Source organism: Cladophialophora immunda (assembly GCF_000835495.1).
Source record: "Cladophialophora immunda strain CBS 83496 unplaced genomic scaffold supercont1.4, whole genome shotgun sequence".
NCBI classification, from domain to species: Eukaryota; Fungi; Ascomycota; class Eurotiomycetes; order Chaetothyriales; family Herpotrichiellaceae; genus Cladophialophora; species Cladophialophora immunda.
Genome location: NW_015622544.1, coordinates 4,587,008 through 4,608,897, shown reverse-complemented (window position 1 = coordinate 4,608,897; position 21,890 = coordinate 4,587,008). Strand labels below are relative to the sequence as shown.

The window sequence follows — 21,890 nt, the reverse complement described above, 5'->3', positions numbered from 1 at the left end:
ACGACCGGGCCACAAGCCTTTCCCCCTCACTTGGTGGCCATGGCGCACTTCCCCAGGTCCATCTTGACGGCCTCGGCGCCTGGCGAGATGTCGAAGTTGAAGACGTCCATGGGCAACCCGATTGTCGTGCAGGCATTGGGAATGTCCACGATCCCTGCCACATGCCCTTCGATCGGAATACAGCTCAGCATCAAGTAGATCTGGTAGTCGCTGTACCCGTATCGCTTGAGGTACTCGATCACCCGCAGACAGGATTGACGGTATGCGACGGTGGCATCCATGTAATGCTGTTTGCCATGCTCGTCGACACTGAAGCCCTCGAAATAGATCATGCGGCCGGGCCCGAACTGTGGCTGCACGGGCCCAGGAATGTAAATTGGAGACTTCCCGCCGACCATGCCCAGCTTGCGCTGGCCGTCCTTGATCACGTCGAACTTGATGGTGATGATGCCGGCAATTTCAATGGCACCGCAGAACGAAATTTCACCGTCGCCCTCTGAGATCACGGGAAGATAGGCAGGAGTCAGTGACCTGAACTTTTGCAAGAAGATGGGAAAGTAAGGAACATACGGGAGAAGTGCAAGTCTCCCACGGAGAATTTAGCACCCTTGACGTGCACGGGTAAATACACTTTACTTCCCCGCGAAAGATTCTTGATATCACAGTTCCCGCCGTGCTCGGGACGTCCTGGGATCGTCCTGGCACCCTCTTTGCCAACTCGGGCTTTCGTCTCTTCGTCGGCCGTGCCGGCGTGCACGCTCCTGGGTTCAGGAGGCTGTGCCACCACACGCGTGAGGGATGTCGTCGAGATGAGCTCGGCTTCGCGCTTGTTCCACTCTGTGAGAATCTCGTGGGATGGCGCGCAGCCTAGGATACCGGGATGGATAAGGCCCGCAAAGCGGACGCCGGGGATGTGTCGCGAGGAACAGAAGATGCCCTCGAAGTCCCAGATAGCTTTAGCACTATCGTAGAGCAGCTTGTTAGACAGCGCGGCCGTGCCGAAGTCTGAGAATCTCCTTACGCCTCGGGATAGATCTCATCCAAAAACCCACCGCCGTTGTCCTTGTGGAAGACGCCAGTGAATCCCCACGGATGGTCCTGGAAGGGCTGCACGTCTTGAATTTCCACGAGAAGAACGTCTCCAGGCTCTGCGGTCTCGATCTCGAATGGGCCAGAAAGGTAATGGACCTGAGTTAGGTCGACGTTCACAACATCATCGGCATCGTCGGTGTTCTTGATCTGTCCACCAGTCCAGTCCAAACATTCGATCTTGACTGTCTCGCCGTTTTTGATGGTTCCACAAAAGGGCACTGAGAGCTGAAATTTAGCCATGGACACAAAGGATATGAAAACTCGCATACCGTCAGGATGCCATCTGTTCTGGAGAGCGTGTCAGTTGTTGGCTTTTCCTCCTGCTGCTTCAGTGCTCACATGTAAATATGGTTGGTCTTTCGCAGGCTTGTCGAGATCGACCTTCAATGCAGTCCTAATTGGGCCAGGCATAATGGCGAAGAACAAGAATCTAGTGGGGGACGATTGGCAACGCCTTGCACAAGTTGATGTTTCAGTAAATGGCTTCTGAGCTGCGCTTGAGCCTGGCTGGGAGAGGAGTTGCAGATTCCCGTTGGGAGTATCGTCCTCATATCAAAAGAATTGTTTACTGCTTTGCGGGGCATGACCGATCAGCATACCAGTTACCCCTCACACGAGTGATAGGCACTTGTCCGTTGTTGTGTGTTTGGCCTCCGTCATCGACTTGGTGAAAATGGATGAAATAACGTTACAGCTTAGGTGGAACTTGATAAGGAGCGTCCAGGCCCAATAATGGCTGCAACCTGGCTTCTCGGTTAAACCAGGAAAGGCAGCTATGCTGGACGAACGGACGTTGGCCTCCCCCGCGTGCCTGGACATGCTTCAGGTTACGTATGAGATACGCAGAATGCCCTGCTCCGTCGCTGTCGAATCATCCAAAGTATGTGTCGTGTTTTATCGCCAGAGGGCGGGCTTCTCCTTTCCTGCGCGAGAGCACGTGACTATTGGGAATGGACAGTGGTGCGTCGACAAGGGTGTCTGCTGGATAAAGGGGGATAGCGTCGAATGGCACAACACTCCTAAGTGTTAAAAGGGCTTGTTGCCCGAACGCGGAGGTGGCTGACAAGTTCATATTGGACATCGAGACAACTGGAGCGCCTCAATTAGTCTGCTGCTGCACTGGCGTTGATGCTCCAGTGCTGGTTTTGGTGCTGCTCGCTGAATCCTTCTTCGGAGGCCTTGTATCAATCTCGATGGTGACCTGGGTTGTTTAGCATCGATATACTCACCATCTGACCATAGGCATTGAAAGCAGATCTTACTGGGCCGTCATTGACAAGACTAACTTGCATCATTGCTTGGAAGACACCATCTTTGACTCTGTCCGAGCCGTGCTGGTCACGAACGCGACTCACGAAATAGTCATACAGCTCTTTCGCAACTTCTGGCTTAGCAGCTCCATGAAAATCGGGCTTGTTACCCTTCCTCGTGTTGGCCATCAGCGTAAATTGCGACACACACAAGACCTCCCCCTCTATGTCCTGGACGTTCTTCTTCCAGTTAAAGTCATTCTCGTCTGGCCACAACCTCATCTTTACAATTTTGGAAGCCATGGTTTCGGCATCCTTCTTTGTGTCATCGGGGCCAATCGCAGCGAGAACAAGAACTCCTTTACCGATGGCCGAGACGGTTTGACCATTGACCGTGACGGAGCTCGACAGGACTCGCTGCAGAATAGCTTTCATATGGCTGACTTAGGATGGCTCCCGAAAACAGATTTGGTCTCAAAACCCACTAACTCGCAGCACGGACGCGCAAAATCAGATTAACAGGATACTCTGAATGTCTCACTGCACCTTCCGGATAATCAGGGGGACGAGCTTAGTGAATCCGTGGTGTCGTGTCGGTGGCTGGCAGGAAGAATACAGACTAGGGCGCCCTCCTGCGATCTCTGGGTGTCGTCTCCTGGTCAACAAAGTGTGAGTAGTGATGAAAGGTAGAGGAGCAAAATGCTGAGGAACTGGTGGTGGAAATGGAGCCATGCCAAGACCACCGTTTGCCCTAGACCAGCCCTTCACGTGACCCGGACATCCCTTCCACCTGGCATGCCGCAGCAGTAGACGCAGCGCGCGGCTGCCACTACCGCAGGCTGGTTCAACTACAACACAACGTCCATGCGCCATCTGTGCACCTAATAGACCCTCCCCTCTATCCCGCCATCCTCGTCGTATCCCCCTCAACCTCTATTTATGTCACAGAATCATGGCGTCGCGGAAAACACAGCAAGAAATTGACAAAACCTTCAAAAAGGTTGACGAAGGGATCCAAGCGTTCGAGGCCATCTATGAGAAGATCTACACCTCACAGAATGCCGCGCAGAAAGATAAATTGGAGGACAACCTCAAGAAAGAGATCAAGAAACTGCAAAGATCCCGCGACCAGATAAAGACATGGGCAGCGGGCAATGAGATCAAGGACAAGTCTGCACTGCTGGAACAGCGCAAGCGGATAGAAAAAGTGAGGCTTCCGCCTAGCAAAACATCCCTGGATGTGGACTGACAACGATGCAGTGCATGGAGATATTCAAAGCGGTGGAGAAGGAGATGAAAACAAAGGCGTTCTCCAAGGAAGGGTTGTCGCAGAACGTCAAGCAAGATCCCAAAGAGAAGGAGAGAGAGGAACTCTGCGACTTCCTGTCCGATCAGTTGGATGAGATCAACAGAATCCTGACCGAGGAGTTAGAGCCCGAGGCTGGCAATCTGCAAGCCGCTCTCAAAAAGAAGCAGAAAGACAACTCCAAGGCTGATCGACTTGCGGAGATCGAAACCATGACTGAGACATACAAATGGCACGAATCGCGGCTACAACTTCTCCTACGATCATTACAGAACGGCAATGTTGAAAATGACCTAGTGGCATCAATCAAGTCCGACATTGAAGAGGTGGTAAGGGAAGTGCGGGACCCGGATTTCGATCCTGAAGCCTACGAAGGCATCTACGACGACTGTAATTTGGACAGCGAAGAGGCGCAATTTGGACTGAACAATGACATTGACCGAATATCGTCTCAAGATGCACAGTCCATTCAGGAAGACGTTGAGGCGGATACGAACGCACTCAAGAAGACGAAATCAGAAACGCACACTGCCGCACGACGACCTTCTACCCAACTCAAGTCTCCCCTGCCAGCGCTGGCTACTCTGAATACGATGCCACCGCCACCGTCAATACCCAAAGACTCGACAATGAAACCTGCACCAATCCCAAATCGACCCCCAGGAGAGACCTTGAAGTACGCCTCAGCAGCGGCCGCAGCAGCAGCAAGCGACAAAAGTGGAGTGGGTATTGCTCCTCTTCCTCCACCAGTTGGAGCGAGCGCCGCACCTACATCACACCCATTGCCCCCCCCAGTCAAGACGTCCGCCACGACCTCGCCAGCCTCACTGCCAGCACAACCGGTGGAGAAAACTGCCTCGCCAGCACCTGCCGCGGCAAGTATGGACGGCTCAACATCGCAAGAGCAATCCAATCATTCCAAGTCTCCGACTTTAAGCTCCACTAGTGCCCGGGCTCCCAGCATTCCAAGCAGCGTTCCACCTACGCCCGCCATGGAGAAATCAGAAGCTATCCAAGAGCCTGTGATTGCGGACGAGTTACCGACCACCAATGGAGACGTGCATGAAGACCCAGCCGCGGTGGAATCAATCTATCATTTGCCTCCTGGACTTCAAGATCTCCTAGACTCGTTCGAGACCACCAAGAGCCGAGCTGCTCAGCCTCCCTCACAACTAGCCAGACTGCTACAGGCATCTCAAGAGACTTGTCCGGAGCCTTCCGACAGCGACAGGCCCCAATACTACCGGCCAACGTTCAAGTACAACACGCCGGCGCACTATCCTCAGGACGTACTCCCTATCTTCGACGATCCGGCATTGTACGAGAACCAGAGGCTGGAGACGGACACACTGTTCTACATATTCTACTATCGGCAGAATACCTATCAACAGTGGCTGGCGGCGCGAGCTCTCAAGAACCAGAGTTGGCGGTTCCACAAGCAATATCAAACGTGGTTCCAACGCCACGAAGAGCCCAAGCAAATCACCGAGGAATTTGAGCAAGGCACATATCGCTTCTTCGACTATGAAAGCACCTGGTACGTATCATGCCATCCTCGCACTGACCGCCTCGTTGTTTCTAACCTGTTGCAGGATGAATCGGCGGAAGGCAGATTTCAAGTTTGTCTACAAGTTCCTTGAGGACGATCTGTAGGATAGCTCACTCAGTCAGCGGAGCGCTGCCCGTCGGCCCGCTGCATGCATACCACTTGCCCAGTTTTGGGGGGGAGGGTTTTGATCACCTTTCAAAGAGTCGACCAAGCTCGAATTCTGCAACTTCCAACCCTTGTTCTGAGATCTGTTTTGTGTGCCACGCCCGCCACAGGGGCCTGACCTTTGCCTGGGTTGGGACTGGGGGTCCACCCGAGGCGCTCTGTGGGAATGTGTGCTACTCGTTGTTTCGATTGTTTGTCCATGTGGCAGATGGCAGCCTAGCTGGGACCACCGCCTCACTCTCGGGTGTTACAGAATTTTTGCCTTGCCGCGACAGGGTCGAGAGACAAACATGAGGCCGGCTCGATTGACTGAGGCTGTGATAAAAGGCATCCGTGCTAAGCTCCTTTGAGTTAGTATACGCAGTCCGCTCCAGTGGGCCAATAGGATGCTGCTATGGCTACCTCAGCCTCCCTCCCCACCTCGCTTTAGTCCACATTCCCTCCGCTACTTACCAAGGTACAGAGCCGCGTCGGTCCGCGAAAAGGCAACCATGATGGTCGAGGAGCAGATCTCTGACGGGCACTGCCGTGTCTGCCCACAACCGCTCTACTCTGAAACGTCCCGAAAAGCATTCGTGCCTCGACAGGGCGGACACGAGAAACCCTCGGAGTACCTGGGTGTGTGTCTCCCCAAGTCCTCCCGGGTTGGAGTTCATCGGGCTGTCATATCGTCGTCACCTTGTCCCCCCCCTGCCCCTCGCTTAATTATGCCACCTTGGCTGTCGTCGATTTGGCCGTCACCTTCCAAACTAGGTCCGGCGTCAAGGAATTGAAATATCGAGGCAGTGTTACCATAGTCGCCGTATGCCCGATGATGCGCTTGAACGCTTCACGAACCATAGCAGCAAACTGCAGGTCCAAATCTCGACAGGGGTCCAAAGTCCACAGCGAGTGAGCGAATGAGCGAATGGCCGGATTCTCGCAACGCACGGGCGGGAAATGCTTCTGCGAGGAGGAGCCCTGGAGGTTAGCCTCACGGTCTGAAAGATGGCCTTGATTGGACCTCGTTCCAAAAGGGAGCCCACTTGTGACATTCACACTGGATTCCCATGCCCTCCAGGCTTGGAAGTCTATCGATACAGCGACTCGATCGCTTCTGGCCGCTAGGCTTGTACAAGAGCGTCAGGTGGTTTGCTCTCAGAGCATTTTGTCTTTCACCCGGGGGGGGACACTCCGCGCTAGAGTCCTGCATTGTCCACTGTCGAGTGGTTCAATCCGAATGGTTTAATAGCCTTGATGACTCCCGCATCCATCGGCTCAAGCATGGCCCAGCCAGGTTCCTAGCCCTGTCAGTCCTTCCGTTGTGTCCCAATATCGTTAACTATCCGGTACAGCCTCCTTTCACAGCTAGCTCAAGTTTGCCTTGTCTCTCGAACTGTGTTGGCCGGCGGATACTTGACAGACTCTCCCCTTCCCAACTACCGGTGGTTCTATGCTCTAAATACCGGCATAAGGCTGAAAGTCGAGCCTGACTATTTGCGTCCATCTCATTAACAACCGGCTGGTTCTTTCTCTGGCTCGAGTGCTGCGTCTTCTCATCTGAGCAAAGTCTGGAGGCTCTTTCCTCGCCGTTCTTAAGGAAACTTGTGCAGCATCATGGGCAGCTACGACCAGCGTGGCTTCTTGAGGGATCATTTCGATCCGGATGGTTTTTTCCCTGAACACGCACTCGCAATGAGTATGCCAGAGGTTTCATCTGGCCTCTCAATCAGTTTGCCGACCACCATGTCATGTCAGCTTGGAAGTCCACTGTACAGCAACAGCTTCTGTACTCCTCGCACGATAGCGCCTCATCCAGGTTACATGCTCGCTCCCCCAACCCATGGATACCACTCTGAAGAGGCGTATACCATCACTGGTCACTCTGCTAGTGCAAGAGGTCGAAGCTGTAGCGGAGCGAGCACAGTCAGTGCGGACTACAGTGTTGGAAGCCAGGAAGCAACGCCCAGGTCACCCTACTCCTTCATTGAACCCAGCAGTCAGTATCGAGGACCCGAAGACAACCAAGTCAATTACAATGGCGGGCCTGCATTTCATTCCCAAGGGACATCATCGCTGATTCAGGAGAAGAAAGAGCTTGTAGCAAAACAAGAAGCCGATGGGATCAGATCTTCGAGTGGCAAGTAAGTATTCAGTCGCCCACAGAGCCGAGGGATCTTGACAGGTGGCTGGGCTCATGGAGTCCAGCAAACACAGACCTCCTGACGCTGTCTTCTTTTGACTTCCTTCTGGAAAAGTCAGTTCTAACATTGCGACAGGTCTATCGCAGACAACCAGTCGTACTGTCCGCATAAGGACTGCATGGGAGAAGATGGAAGACCGAAAAAGTTCTTCAGCCGCAAAGCGGATGTGACAAGACACTACAAGTCGCGACACGACATCAAGTACATTGATTGCCCAAAGAGAAACTGCGAAAGAAAGGGCAGCCAAGGCTTCACAAGGCGAGACCATATGACGGAGCACCTTAGAGGCTTCCACATGGAGGTGATTCCGAAGATCCGGCATAACAATACCAAGGCCAAGCGAGGTGTGAAGCAGACGAGTGAGAACGGCAACGGGTCCAACAGCTCGTCCGAAGACCTCACTCCAACCGAGCAAGGCGATGAGATCTTTTGCTTCTCCTCGGAAAAGCAAGGCTTTGCAGAACACACCGACCACGGCATCAAACACGAGTCTCTGCATTCGTCTGATGAAGAGGTCGAGAATATCTTCCCTGTCTATGAAGATATTCTTCCTAAGCGATCCAAGCAATTCAAAAAGGTCGCACAGAGGCGCAAGAGCAAAGTCATAGCCTCGCCGGACCATCCCACCCTAGCTAGACACAGCAATATCCCGTCTCAACACTCTCCGACAGGTGGCATAGCTCAACCCAACCCTTATAGACTCGGAGTCAAAACCGAATCTGCAAGCTCTCTAATGATGCATGAACTCCCGACATACACGACGCACCACCAGCACCAGCATCAAGATTACACTACAAGCAGCAGCATGATGGCTCCGCTCTATGCTGCCGATTCGGGAGTGGGCTCATTCTTTTGGCCTTCGACAACGGCGCAGGCTCATGAGAATCTTCCGACTCAGACGATAGCTCGTTACCAAGTTGAGACTCTTGACAGCTCTCATCTGTGCAAGAGTGAACCATACACCGGGGTGTAGTAGCCGCTTGGTGGAACTACCTTCCAAATTTCCAAATTGAAAGGCTCTGGTGGCCTATGGCTTGCTTTTCTGGATACACGACGTGACGATGATTGCTCTTCTTGTCTTATTCTCTGGCCAGTTGGATGCGGGTAGGGATTTGACGCACGAAAGATGTATTTCTTGATACTTTTGATGTTTCCTTCTTTTTCCTATTCACGAGACAACGATGAGCCGATGACAGGAACGATAGATACCCGAATACTAGCAAACCGTAGGACAGCCTAAGTGCCTATGGGAGGCCATTATAGTAGATTTGATTGATATTTATTTCCTCCTCTCCTTCTTTGAAGCAGCAGTTCCTTTCGCTATGCTCCTCGCTGATGGCCCGTCGGCGTATATATATTCCTATTCACTTTTCTTGTTTCGGATCTTTGCACTTTATCCTTCTCATCACAGAGGCCCCCTTTCTTCCCCCGGGATCCCCCTCCATGTCTCACCTCCTATTTCGCCTCTCCATCCTCTGGTCGCTTCCGTCCATTCCCCCCTTTCCCTAGCCTGCTCTTTTCCTCTGTCGATGTCCAGCCATTCCGAAGTTCCAGCACGTGGCCCTCAGCTCAAGCCTGCTCTTAGACCTTAGAGTCTCCAGGGTGTCTTACTACCTTGAACCACCCAGAGCTTCCCAGCCCCCCCCCCCTCTCTTTCTGGCGGACTTGTCCTCACAAACGACCCGGCCTCTCAAAGTCCTTGTACCCGGCGCCCTTGACGAACGTGTACAGCCACGGTCCCTGGTCCTTCTGCTCGGCCAGCTTGACGTACTCATCCGCCGCGGCGGCGCCGGAGATGGCGTTGGCGACCGGCAGGCCCTCGGGGGTGCGTTCGTCGGCGTAGTAGAACCTGGACAGCGGGCACGGAGCGTGGTTAGCTCTTCTCCCTTGGTGAAGAGATAGTCTGTTGGGGGTGGGGGAGGCATATGTATGTGGAGGTTACAGCGGCCAAAAGCATCGACCAGCGACGGCAGACTTGGGGTGTTCGAGATGTATTTTCTCTCGTCTAACGAAACGTGCAAGTAATGGCAAGGAAACGGAAAAACTCTTACCTGATCCCTTCGTCGGCGTAGAGCTTGTTCTCGACGAGATGCCGGATGGCGTACGCCGCGGCGGTCTTGCCCAGCCCGAAGTTCAACATGCCCTTCAAGGTCTTGACGTTGAGCATGTTGCCCGTGAAGATGAACGTCCGGGCCGGCGCGTCGTCGCCCGTCCCGGCGGGCAGATGGCGGAACGCCTCGACCGCCTCGTGCAGCGAGACCAGCGCCGAGGTGGCGTTGACGGACTGCGAGTCGTGGTACGCCTGGATGGCCGCCGGCGTAAACAGGGAGAGCGGGTCGGTTGGGTCCGGGCTGAACAGGGCCGCTGTGACATGGCGGGTTTTGTCAGTGCCGCAAGTCTCAACGGGGTCAAAGGTACTGGTCCTCGGGAAGAGATCACATCTTGTAGGGTTGGAGGGTTGGATGGGCGGGAGCAAGGCTGTGGCCCCCGAATGTGGGAGTTTTCTTGGGTAGCAAACAGAACCATGCTCGCAAGCCGGACAGAGACAACCCATCAGACTGACTCTTTTTCAAACACCACTAAATAGCACATCACATGCCCCTCTTGCCTTTGTGCGAAAGTAGACCTCGCCTGCTGCTTGGGGACTGGACTGGCCGCCCTAGCAGCAGCCAGCCAGCGAGCTTGACGACAATGTCTCTTTGCGCCATCAGCTCCTCACAACCCCCCGGGTCTTCCACCCCCTCACAGTCAATCTCGCTTCCAACGAAACGCAAGCTCCAACCACAAAGTCCTTGTAAGGGCCCAGAGACACACACGCGCGGGGAGAGAGAGGGGGGGGGGAAGGAAGAAGAAAAAAGGAAAGAGGAAGAACCACAAACGTACCATTATACACCACGACCCCGACCTCGCCGCCCAACTCCTTCCTGACCCTCTCAAACACGCCCGGCACGGTCTCCGGCTTGGCCAGATCGACGGGGATGTGCAGGGCGGTGGAGGCGGCGGCGGAGTCCTTGGGCGGCGAGCGTGAGGCGCTGGCCACCTTGTACCCCTTTGCGGCGAAGGCCTTGGCCAGGGCAGCCCCGATGTTCGGCCCGGCGCCGAGGATGAGGAGGATCTTGGGCACGGAGGATGTCATGCTGTTGCTGCGTCGAGTAAGGCTTTGACGGACGGAAGGAGTCGAATTAGAGCTGCTGGAGGTACGTGGCTTAGATGGTCGAACTCGAGATATCCAGGGAACTTGGTTCCAAGGGGCTTTGCAGAATGCTCGACTGGGGGCAGGGCGTGAGAGGATTCACGAGTATATAGCAACTCGAGAAGGACTGTGGACACGAGTATTGCGATGCATCAATCCATTATATACTCATCCTCCCCCCCCCTACAGCTGCCACCCACACGCCATTTTGGCAGATAGAGAACCCAGAGTTTACGTGGTTAGATACTCGCCCAACCCCGCAGCATCAAAGGCCGTATAGCGAAGTATCAGGGTCGATTTCAAATCACATTGCTGGGTCCGAATTGCGTGCCTGCGAGGTGCGCCTTCAATACACCGATGTATGCCGTGGCCGATGCTCGATGTAGCGCCGTCTGGGCAGATGCAGCGAGGCTGGTAGACAATGCCGGCGCAGCCAACTCCGGCTTACGCAAGGACACGGACGAAAGTTCATACGACTCGAGGCTTGAATACTCTGCAAAAGTCTCCGTGAGGAAGGATACCTCTCGTCCGTCTGGATGGTTAGACAGTCGACCGAGCGCGTATTCTCACCCTGAGATTACACATTACACATCAATCAGCGAGATTCGACACCAGGCATGGAACTAAAGCGCTGTTGGATGGGCTATCCTGTTCATGATTCTCTTGGAAGAGTGGGAGAGCCGTCTGGTCAGACACTGGCACCGCCATCTTCATGCTTGATCATTGATTGCCTCAGTGTTTTCCAGTCTCTCCACCCATTGGTGTGATTGGTAAAGCTCCCTGCAGCTTCGTAACCCCGTGGACAGGTACAGGGTATCTCTCGCTTTTCAGCTCTTTTTCTCTTTTCCCCTCGACAATCCGTTCATGTCACCTCACCGGTGTGTTGCGCATGCACCTCGATTTCGCCCGGCTGGTGCAATCACAGGTCTGGAGCAGACTCCGAGTCTCGGAATCATGGACGTCCTTACCGTGCAGAAGCAGCATCTTGCCCGGCACCCCAAGCGGATCCGCCTGTCTCTGCAGACTCCCAGCCAGAAGGCGCAGAGCTGGGAGTTGGATTGTTGTCCCAACCAGCTCCCACGTCACTTGCACCATTCGTATTCCCAGCACCAGCCTGTCCGGCCATGCCTCCTGCTTGGCCTTGTGGACAGCGCGCACGGCCATGACCCTTCTCATTGCTGTTACCGATGACCGGGTTAGCTTCAAAGTACCGGGACGCTCGGCTAAGCCACTTACCAGATGCTGCAGACAGCCTGAGACCAGTCGCGCAGAGGACGGGGACCAGCTTCACCTTTCTTGGGACATTCCTGCAGGGCCACATTAGCGGAACAGACAGCTATGGTCCTAGAGAATGAAGACTTACGCGAGCCATATGACCTTCCTCGTTGCAGATTTTGCATGTGATCTTTCGAGGCTCAGGACAATCTCGAGCGAGATGGTCTTCGGCTCCACAGTTCCTGCATGTTCTCTTCTCACGAGAAGGGCAATCCTTCGCCATGTGGTCCTCGTCACCACAGTTGCGACAGGCTCGGATCTCCTTGTTCGGACAGTCCTACGGCATCATGTCAGTCTTAGCTTAGCCACAGATGCAACAGGGACATGACACACCTTTGCCAAATGTTCCTCGGACTCGCAAATCTTGCAAGCACGAGCACCACGCTTACGCTCCTGGCCACAGTCACGAACACGATGGCCCTCTTCACCACACAAGTAGCAAGTAACGGTTGGCTGAACACTTGCGATTCTTTCTTCGCGGCAACGCTTGGTAGTGTGGCCAAGCTTGCCGCAGTTGTTGCACTTATCTACTCCGCGATCGAGCGGAATTCCGGCATCAGCGAGACGAGCAAGATTTTCTTCTGGAGACGCAGGCCATTTGTCGACGAGAGTAGGGCGTTGCGGCTTGTCGGAGGTGAAGTAACTGACAGCATATTTCTTGCCGGTATCGCCTTGCAAATTGACGTTGGTCCAAGTATCACCATGATCCTTCTCCTACACGAGTGGTTAGCCGTGGACGAATGACAAATTTGCAGTGAATACACATACCATAGCAATCAGGTAGATGCTGAAACCACGCTTGCGAAACTCTGTCTCCAGCACGGGGTAGGTGTACTCAGGTTTGGCCTTCGAGAGGATTTGAAGGGCCTCCTTGAAGTCACCAATATCCCGCCCATCACTGGCTTGCTTGAGCAAGTCCCAAGCCTCGTCCACAGACTTCTCAGCAACACGGGCATTGTCGAGGAACTTGGGATTGGTGCAGTTTAAGGCTTCATGACCCTCCTGTTGGCAGTTTTTGCATCTGACGACTCGGGTCGGGCAATCAGCACCCATGTGGCCTTCTTGACCGCAGTTACGACATTCTCCTCTGAATTTGCGGGGATGAGGGCATTCAGCCTTGGACTGAACACATGGTGAGCGAGGTCAGCGAAAGGAGAGTGTATACCTACATGACCTTCTTCTCCCTAAGGAGTGTTAGCGAGCCCAAGACAAGTTGAGATAATTCCACTTACGCAGTTGAAACAGCCCCCCATCTTGCGTTCGTTATCACCGTTCATGCCGTCGCCGTTGGTGGCAGCTCCAAAGGTGTCGTCGAGCTCAGAAGGCATGGCGACAGCGCCAGCATCGTTGTTCCAATCTGAATCGACTGTCATGGTCAGTCTGTGCACTTGAAATTGAGATAGAGGAAATCAAACACGAAGAGGGGACTTCTTCTATCATCCACAGATCAGGGTACTTGTAGCAGGGCTTCGTTGCTCGCAGGATCCTCTTGCGAAACTTGTACATGTTTGATTTGAGTGTTCCAAAGGTTTGAGATGGCGTGTAACAAGACAATGAGGGACAGGAGAGTGAGAGTAAGGAAATAATGACTTACCTGCAGCGCCTTGGGCGCCGGCAGAATCCCAGTCGCTCATGATGACTGGATGATTTCGTGATGATCTGGCAGATGGACAACGATAGCTTGCGATGAGGGTGACGCAGAAGAGTTTTAGTGAGCAATGAAAGAAAGAAAGAAGGAAGGAAGGAAAGAAAGAAAGAAAGAGTTTTAAGTGAGCAATGAATGAATGAAAGATGATAAATTAATGACTGAGCGGTAAAAGTGGCAGGAGGAGGGAGGCGCGGAAAACGCCAAGGTGCGTCGAGTTGAAAAAGAGGAGGAAAGAGGCAGCTTCGTGTCTCAATGAAACAAAAACAACCGTCGCCTGCCGTGATGCCGCCCTAGTGGTCTTCAGGTCGCTATTGTCAAGATGCGCACGCATTCACAAAGATCAGTCTCCAGTCTGTGATGTTTTCCGACCTGTCTTGGGCTAAGAGTTTGCTCAATCCACAAGGAGGCATTCTATACCCATCCTCTTTACCACTGGACAGACGAAAGCAGATTTGGCCAACCTCAGTCAGTTATGGTCTCTTTGTTCATGCACGCAAGCTGACAAGCACCTAAGGGCAAGCAATGGACATATGTTTCTAGACCCCTGGACGTTTGGGTTGGATGCAGGAAGCAAACTTCCATCTGAAGGTCAGAGGTGGTGCGAGGCTCTGGCATTGGTCGGGACCAGATTGAGGCTCTTGCTATCCGGACTCACTATTTGCATACTGGGAGCAGTATCTACATGCTGACATATCATCTCGTACAGGGCAGGATAAGTTATGATGGATGGCTGAGAGCTGATGGTACAAGAGGACATTGTCTCTGGACGTTGGAGGTTGTTCGTTTCAGGGGCAGCGGTTCGCACTTCGGATTTCGCAGCCGACGATGTGGAGAATGAAGCTGCCCCCAAAGGTAGGGATTTGCCATCATCGTCGAACTGAACAGTACTCACAATCTCTATTCTAGGGATCCTACCACTCTTTAAACTCGACCTCCTGCTTCGCTAGACAAGGACATCTTGTCGCACGGTGGATGGACGGGCTACTCCTCTCTTCAAGCGAGTCAAATTTCCTCCACCACCAGATCCTGCCACGAGATCCTCGGCCTTTTGCTTTTCCCATGCTGCCAGCTGTTTTGCTAGTTGCTCAAGGAATTCCAACGTCATAGTCAAGCGATATCCTAGAAAAAGAGATGCTAGATACCTGACAACATCACATCGTGGCCGTGGTGATCTGGCTTGCTGGATATCCCATGGACGGACTTCTGCTCGCTACCACTTAAATACCGCTTTTTCTCCCGTCAAGATAAAGTCCACCGAGTGGGAGCGAGCAGAGTCTGCTCTTGCCGAAGCAGATCTCCACAACGGATGAAACTCCTGCTATAGTTTGGGTCGAAACTCAGTCTTCGCCATGTCTCTCAAGTCCTTCCGCAAAATCTTGCCGACCGCGTTCCGAGGGATCTGATCCAGATACACGACACCACCTCGCAGTTGTTTGTACGGCGCCGTCCTGCTCTTGACAAACTCCTTGATCTCTGCCTCAGAAATCTTGTTCTTATCCGCCACCACGTAGGCACGAGGGACTTCTGTCCCTTCGCCCGGCACGCCGATTACAGCCGCATCTTCGATCAACGGATGCGAGATCAACAGGCCCTCGATCTCAGCGGGTGCCACTTGGATACCCTTGTACTTGATCAACTCCTTCTTTCTGTCCGTGACGTACCACAGTCCATTGCTTCGCTGCTGAAGAATATCTCCTGTGCAGTACCAGCCGTCGACAAAGGCCGCCTTCGTAGCCTCGGGATTTCTGTAGTAGCCCTTTGTAACCATAGGGCCTTTCACCCACAGCTCGCCGGGTTGCCCCTCGGGCACATCATTGCCCTCATCATCGACCAGTCTGAACGTCGTGTTTGGATGCATCACCCCAACGCTGCCGGTATTGTCGGACGTTCCTCGAGGAAGAGTGCATACGGACCCAGTCGTCTCGCTCATGCCGTAGGTTCCTCCCATCTGGATCCCTGTCCGCTGGCCAGCGGCGTTGCAGAGATCCGCATCCATCGGCGCTGCACCGCCCAGGCCGCTTTCCAGAGAGTCAAAGTGATCGGTAACGTCGGGCGATTTGGCGATGCGCGCCCAGATGGCGGGCACCGTGAAAAAGGCCGTGATCCGGTGCTGTCTGTTGTACTCGATGAACTTCTTCCACTCGTACTTACGCATCCAGTAACACTCCCCGCCAGCGTAGAGTGGAGAGACGAAATACCCGGCCACCCCGGCGATATGGGCCGCTGGAAGATGGGCGATGGTTCGGAGTGGTGAGGGGGTCAGCTCGCCCGCCTGGATGCGCGGAATGGCCCATTCTCGGGCCACCTGAGAAGAGATGACGATCTGGGACACCATCATCTTGTGCGAGAGCATCACAGCTTCGCGCGGGTTAGCGTGGATCCGGGCATCCCCTCTGAGGAAGACCTACCTTTGGGAACACCGGTGGTGCCGGACGAGTAGAGCAAGTTGATGATGCTGTCCTCGAGCTCCTGGGGGTCGGTGATGCGTTTCCACGTGAGGCGCTTGTCCGTCCAGCAGTCGACCTTGCCGTCGGCCGACTTCAGGCTCCACGCACGGTAGGTCGAGTCGAGGATGAGCACGCGGTCGAGGCCCAAGCCGCAGGCCTTCGCGGCGTCGATGGCGACCGCGGCGAGGTCGGGGCTGCATATCACCAGCTTTGCCTCGCCCTGCTTGATCTGGCGGGCCAGCTCCGAGACGGTGAAGGCGTGGCTCGCGCACGAAAAGATGCCCCCGGCGGCGATGGTGCCGTAGAAGGCAATGGGCAGCAAGATCTGCAGCGACGAAAAGCCCACGACCACGTCCTTGGAGTGGCCCGCGGCCCCGATGCCGTAGAGGTGGCGGAGGCTGTGGGCGAAGTTCTCGGTCAAGACCCGCGCGCGCGCCTTGTCGATGTAGTTTGCCGTGTTGGCGGCGTCGATGTGCACCTTGGAGTCTTCCTGGGACATGGCATATTCGTTGGGATCTATCGTCGTCGGGGGCGGTACCGGGTTAGCATGGATCGGGTAGGTTATACACCATCATTACCACCGCCACCAACGAGAAAGGCTGCTATCAACCAAAAAAGAAAGAGAGCTTCCACGAACCAAACAGAATCGACAGGAGATCAAGATTGGGATATGAATAGTATCTCGGAGCATAGTATATCTTGGGAGGCATCTTGCGGGCGTTGACAACGTAGGAGCGACGGCGAGGTATTGAATCAGTCCAGTGTCCGACAATCTAGCAATGCAATGGAGGATGTTGATCGGCTCTCCCAAATCCTGCTTCCGTGTGGAAAAAGGTCTCAGTGAGATGAGTGAGTGTTTGGCAAAGCTGGATCGACTGGAACCGAATAACTGACTCTTTCGAATACTCGGTCTGTCTCATCTCGACTCTCCTTCTCGACCTCTCTATCAACCTGCCACCCTAACGTACCCATCCAGTTAGCCTCGCTAGACGGGCTGCTTCTACCGAGGTCATGACCGAGGCTGTCCCAAGCCCCCGTTGCACTCAAACCAATACCCCGTACTTACGAGTTACTGCTTCTGGCCAACTGACTTGCCGGCGGCAAACAGAAGAAAGAGCGGGGTCGGCTGGAGTATTCGGGTACCCAGTAGTGACCGTGGACCGTTGACCGTTGACCGTCCTGGGTGCGTGTGGTTGCCGGTCCTTTACTTAAGAAAGAGAGGCAGCCTTATCGCTACTTGCCATCCAGTTCCGGTGGGCGGAAAGCGAATTCCCACGACGTTTCATTCATTCAAGCAACTCACGCCCTCGTATTGCATATGTACCGGTGGAATCATGCATCCAGCTCTCTGACGAATTTCGAGGGGTTCCTACGAAAGTCAAGCAACACCTTGTTCCCGGCATCAAGGACGTGGCGTATCCTACTGACCTATTCCAACGTTTCATGGCAAGCAGTTGGCTTACCACTTACTTCATCCTGCACCGTCCAATGCCAACGATCAGCTGGATATATTTTCTGTCTTATCGTTAGGGCAAAGTAAGGGCACACTCCATCTACGAAGAGGGGTAATATGGCCCTCGAGGTCGAGCACGTAAGCGGATCACTCAGGGGAGCGTGATGAGTCATTCACATGAAGCATTGATGGGATGGAAAAGCACTGAAATCTCCATTGTCGACCAAGAGTCGTGTCGCGGCTCTCAGGTCCAACTGTTTCCTCCGAAAAGACCCCCCAAGAATCCGCTCTTTTTGGCTTTGGCCGCCTTCTTCTTTGCAATCCCCGCCCGCTGGCTCATCTTCTCCTCGCGCATCGTCGGTCTGTAGTTGACGGCGTTTCGTCGACCCCCAGAGCCTTTCCTGACAAACTCCTTCTCATCGCTGGCTCGGCCTCGCTCCGTCTTGTTCGTCACCACCCCGGTCGCAGACACGTTCTCGTCTCGGCCAGCCATGCTCCCCAAACTCGAGTTGGTTGTGGCGCGGCGCAGCAGACTGGGAACCTTGTTGAATGAGCCGGTAACTGAGCTGCTTGCACTGAAGAATGCCATTCTGGTACTGCTCGATCCGGAAGATGACGATGCTTGACGTAGCATGCTCAAGCGGTTGACAACGTCGGTCCGCTCCTTGGTCCGCCGTTCCGAGAACGGCGCTCGACTTTCGCTGCCAGGTAAAGCGGGCTTCTTGAATGCTCCCTCGGCATTGCCATGCCCATCATCGTCCACTATAAAATCACCAAGATCGTCCGCTTCCTCGGCATTCTCATCCGCTGTGGCGGCGTGCAGATGTCGATCGAGATCCACGTATGCCTCGGGCTCATCCTCCGAATCCGAAAGGCCAAGATCGATCGTCCCTGCTTGCGAATCGGGCTCCTCGATGAGAAATGACACAGATTCTCGAATCTCGGCAAGAGTGCCTGGCCTTCTGTTGTGAAGAGCATGGGTGGAACGACTTGATCGCCCCGCCTGATTCAGCTTTGATACCGCCGTGGTTGCAAGGGGCCGGGCACCGCCCATCCCTGAGAGCTGAGTCATCCGTTCCTTCGCCTCACTGTCATCGTTCTGCTGTGAGTCCTGACTGTCCTTCATCTGAGAATCACCCTCGCCCGGAGTCTCCAACGGCACCAAGTCATCCTCGCCGTCATCGCTGTCTGGCCGGTCCTCAATGCTTCGTAGAAATGCTTCTTTCTTCTTGTCTTCCGCAATCTTGCCGACAGCCTCGTCTTTTAGTAGTTCTCGCCGCATTTTGGCAAACTCTCTCCTTTTGGCCTCTCTTCTTCTGACGACGGCGTCTTCTTCGTCCGAGAGGTCAAGGTCGTCGTTGCCACGCTTCCGCCGCAGTGCACCCGTAGTGATGTCTTTCATCAACTTGGAAACGGCTGCTTCGTCTTGCTGACGTTCACGATCTGCAAAGAGCTTCGCCAATTTGGCTGCTTCGCCGACGCCGACCTCCGTATCTTCATCAATCATTCTGCGGTCATCTTCATTTTCTTCCTCGTTCACCTCATCGTCACTGGCTCCTCCGAGGCCAGCATATTCATCTTCAGATTCTTCTGCCGCTTCGTCAACGGCCTCTCGTGCTCGCGACTTAGCCTTGTCGAAGACTTCACGAGACCTCTGCTTGGCAGCTCTTTGCATGATATCAAACGCTGATGGGTCCTTCGGCTCGGTCAACTCCTCGTCTGACTCCTCGACATTCACGCGCCCACGCATGAGCCTCGCCTTTCTTTGCATAATGGGGCTATTTTGCACGTCATTTGGGAAAATGACGGTATCTACCGTAGAGTGCGGTGCTCGCTGTTGAGGCGTGTCACTAGCAAAGCGATTCCCCAGGAACGGACTCAGTTCGTATCCCGCGTCCTGCGTTGGTTCGAAATGCGCTTGTGAAGGAGTAAAGTCCACACCATGAAGAGCTGAATGATGCACGGGGGATTGTGTGACTGCCTGAGACCCGGAAAATGACAGGCTGATATCTAGTGGTTGTGTCTGAGAAGCAGGCTGACTGTCGGTGATCATATCCACCGAATCTAGACGGTAAAGTCTCGGCACCATTTCGATGTTAGGCGATGGCAGATCCGCGGTCATGGTAAGACTGTCTTGTTCTTGTGTGTTCACCTTGGCCTGACTTTGCGAATCTGCCATTGTAGCGGCAAACGCCTGTGTAAGCCCGATCGGAAGATCATCAGACATCTGCAAACCAGGAATCTGCTTTCTCGCTGAACGAGATATCGATGAGGGTGTCTTTGCAGGTGCGGGAAGCTGTGGAGATCGCAGCGTGGCAGGTAGGACGTCTTCATCTTCGTCGTCGCTGACTATGCGAGTAGTCCGGCCTCTGCGTGGCCTGAGATCAGTTTGCAACCTGCCTTCTTCGACTCCAGCATCGACATGCCCGTCTTCTTCGACGGCATCAGCATCTGAGGACGAAGATTCCGCGGACTCCTGTTCTTCAGCTTGATTGTCGAAGAGATCGCCCTGCATGTCTTCTTGGTCTTCACCATCCTCTGTCCCCTCCTCCCCTTCCTCATCGTCATCATCATGCTCCCGATCACTCCCATCTTCCTCTCCAGAATCCACTTCCAGGTCACCGTCCTCGTCTTCAACAAAATCTTCATCGTCACTTTCGTCTTCATCATCCAAGTTATCCTTGCTGTAGGTACCGTCCTTTTTAGCGAGAGCCTTTTCGCGTTTCTGAATCTCGACAGCTTCTTGTCGCGCTCGCTCCAAAAGGTCTTCCACCTCCTGTTGTTCGCGCTCTCTCTCCTCTGCTGTCTGCACCATAACTCCTTTGGCCTTTAATTCTTCAATTCTCTGGTTTCTCTCTTGGCGTGCCTGCATTCGAGCTGCCCTTCGCAATGACGCTTCCATTTCGGCGGCGTTCATGGAATGCTTGAGATCGTCACCTACCAGATTTGCAAGGGAACGTAATGCCAAGTGCGACGGAGCCTCCTTGGCTTTCCGCGAGGGCAAATGCTCGAACGCTGCATACTTGCGCATAGCGCCACGTGTCATGACCACTTCGAGATCAGATTCAGAGTCGTCACTGTCCGATGCAGTCGTTGCAGCCAATGGGATCTTGGAGCGAATTGACTTCAATGGCTTGACAGTAGGTTTCAGTGACTGCTCATCCATTGTACCGGCGCTAAGCACTGTCGATGGACGGATGTGCACTTCTTGCTTCATGGCTTCGACAGAGGCTGCCCTTTCTTTGCCTTTCTTTGGTTCTTCAACGGCGATGTCTTTTTGATGGTCGACAGTTCCTTCTAAGACCGGGCTCGTAGGAGGTGTCTCGTGAATATTGTCAGCTTCATTGTCTGATGCGGCTCTGGAGCTGCTGGAAGGACAGTGCTCTGTGTCTTGCTCAAGTGCGAGTTTGGCGACCGAGAAGTTGAACCGAGACAACAAGCTGTCCTTGGTTATTTTCTTTTTCGTCCGCGCTTGATGTGCAAGTTGCATATTCCGACTGATCCTCTGTGTCTCGCGATTCATCTCTTCGATGGCCTTCTTGCTAGCCTTCCGTGTCGGGCGTACATGCTGCGACAGCTTCTTTCCTCCAGCTCCCTCAGAGACATCGCTCTCTTCATCCGTATCATCTGCGGGGCTTGAACCACGGATTCTATGTTGTTTTGCTTCCTGAGACTTCAGGCTTTCAGCACGGGCCGCTTGCTTGGCAGCTTCTTCTGCCTCTTTTTCAAGCCGTTGCTTTCTGTGCTTCTCGACGAGGGCTAGGAATTTCGACTTTTGCTCTTTGGGAGATGGAAAGAATAGAGGAGAAGGAGATCGTGGCACAGGTGTGCCTGTCGGGTTCGTGTTGGGAGGGCGCCGGCTCGCAAAGATCTCATCCTCTTCCGAGTCGTCTAAATCCCCGTCTTGCTGGTCAAGATCTGGGCTGATGATAGGTCGGGGGCTAGCACGCTCATGACCGTTCTGAGGATGACCATTTGGATCAGAGTTTATGTCGCTCGTAACCAGCGATCGCCGTGGTGCTGAGATGTCATCATCATCCGAATCGTCCAAGCCATTTTCCAGCTTGTCCTTGTCCGCTCCAGGGGCATCATGAGGAGTAGAAACCTGCCGAAGTTGTTGACCATGGGTGGGAGTAGCGGTATCAGATTCTGAATCATCGAATTGGGCCAGCAAGGCCCGAACTTTTCGCGTTGGCGTCAATATATTCGAAGTTACGCTCGAGGGTGAGCCGGCGGCGGAAGGAGAACTTGTTGTCGAAGACATTTCGATGGTACACAACGCACAACGTTCGTGACCTATGTGTCTGACATGGTGCAATATCAATACTT

At 53.9% G+C, this 21,890-nt stretch overlaps 7 protein-coding genes across 7 annotated transcripts; 2 read left to right on the top strand and 5 right to left on the bottom strand.

The window, feature by feature from the left end:
- Positions 1–26: 26 nt before the first annotated feature.
- Positions 27–1,503, bottom strand: PV07_07944 (uncharacterized protein; the record flags this gene model as incomplete). The annotated part of the gene is made up of 5 exons (XM_016395062.1): positions 27–496; positions 571–962; positions 1,022–1,310; positions 1,362–1,380; positions 1,432–1,503. The coding sequence occupies 5 exons, from the start codon at positions 1,501–1,503 to the stop codon at positions 27–29; spliced, it is 1,242 nt and encodes a 413-aa protein (XP_016248481.1).
- A 688-nt stretch (positions 1,504–2,191) lies between these two features.
- Positions 2,192–2,777, bottom strand: PV07_07943 (D-tyrosyl-tRNA(Tyr) deacylase; the record flags this gene model as incomplete). Its single annotated transcript, XM_016395061.1, has 2 exons — positions 2,192–2,293; positions 2,355–2,777. The coding sequence occupies 2 exons, from the start codon at positions 2,775–2,777 to the stop codon at positions 2,192–2,194; spliced, it is 525 nt and encodes a 174-aa protein (XP_016248480.1).
- A 517-nt stretch (positions 2,778–3,294) lies between these two features.
- PV07_07942 (uncharacterized protein) lies at positions 3,295–5,301 on the top strand (the record flags this gene model as incomplete). Its single annotated transcript, XM_016395060.1, has 3 exons — positions 3,295–3,549; positions 3,603–5,185; positions 5,241–5,301. 3 exons carry the CDS (start codon positions 3,295–3,297, stop codon positions 5,299–5,301), a joined length of 1,899 nt encoding a protein of 632 aa, XP_016248479.1.
- Positions 5,302–6,958: 1,657 nt separating this feature from the next.
- On the top strand, positions 6,959–8,518 carry PV07_07941 (uncharacterized protein; the record flags this gene model as incomplete). The annotated part of the gene is made up of 2 exons (XM_016395059.1): positions 6,959–7,485; positions 7,621–8,518. 2 exons carry the CDS (start codon positions 6,959–6,961, stop codon positions 8,516–8,518), a joined length of 1,425 nt encoding a protein of 474 aa, XP_016248478.1.
- Positions 8,519–11,702: 3,184 nt separating this feature from the next.
- PV07_07940 (uncharacterized protein) lies at positions 11,703–13,647 on the bottom strand (the record flags this gene model as incomplete). Its single annotated transcript, XM_016395058.1, has 8 exons — positions 11,703–11,916; positions 11,975–12,045; positions 12,102–12,290; positions 12,347–12,727; positions 12,782–13,135; positions 13,183–13,197; positions 13,246–13,379; positions 13,608–13,647. The coding sequence occupies 8 exons, from the start codon at positions 13,645–13,647 to the stop codon at positions 11,703–11,705; spliced, it is 1,398 nt and encodes a 465-aa protein (XP_016248477.1).
- Positions 13,648–14,979: 1,332 nt separating this feature from the next.
- PV07_07939 (uncharacterized protein) lies at positions 14,980–16,607 on the bottom strand (the record flags this gene model as incomplete). Its single annotated transcript, XM_016395057.1, has 2 exons — positions 14,980–16,019; positions 16,070–16,607. 2 exons carry the CDS (start codon positions 16,605–16,607, stop codon positions 14,980–14,982), a joined length of 1,578 nt encoding a protein of 525 aa, XP_016248476.1.
- Positions 16,608–17,762: 1,155 nt separating this feature from the next.
- On the bottom strand, positions 17,763–21,887 carry PV07_07938 (uncharacterized protein). The gene has a single exon (XM_016395056.1). The coding sequence runs from the start codon at positions 21,823–21,825 to the stop codon at positions 17,806–17,808; it is 4,020 nt and encodes a 1,339-aa protein (XP_016248475.1). The 5' UTR covers positions 21,826–21,887; the 3' UTR covers positions 17,763–17,805.
- Positions 21,888–21,890: the final 3 nt, after the last annotated feature.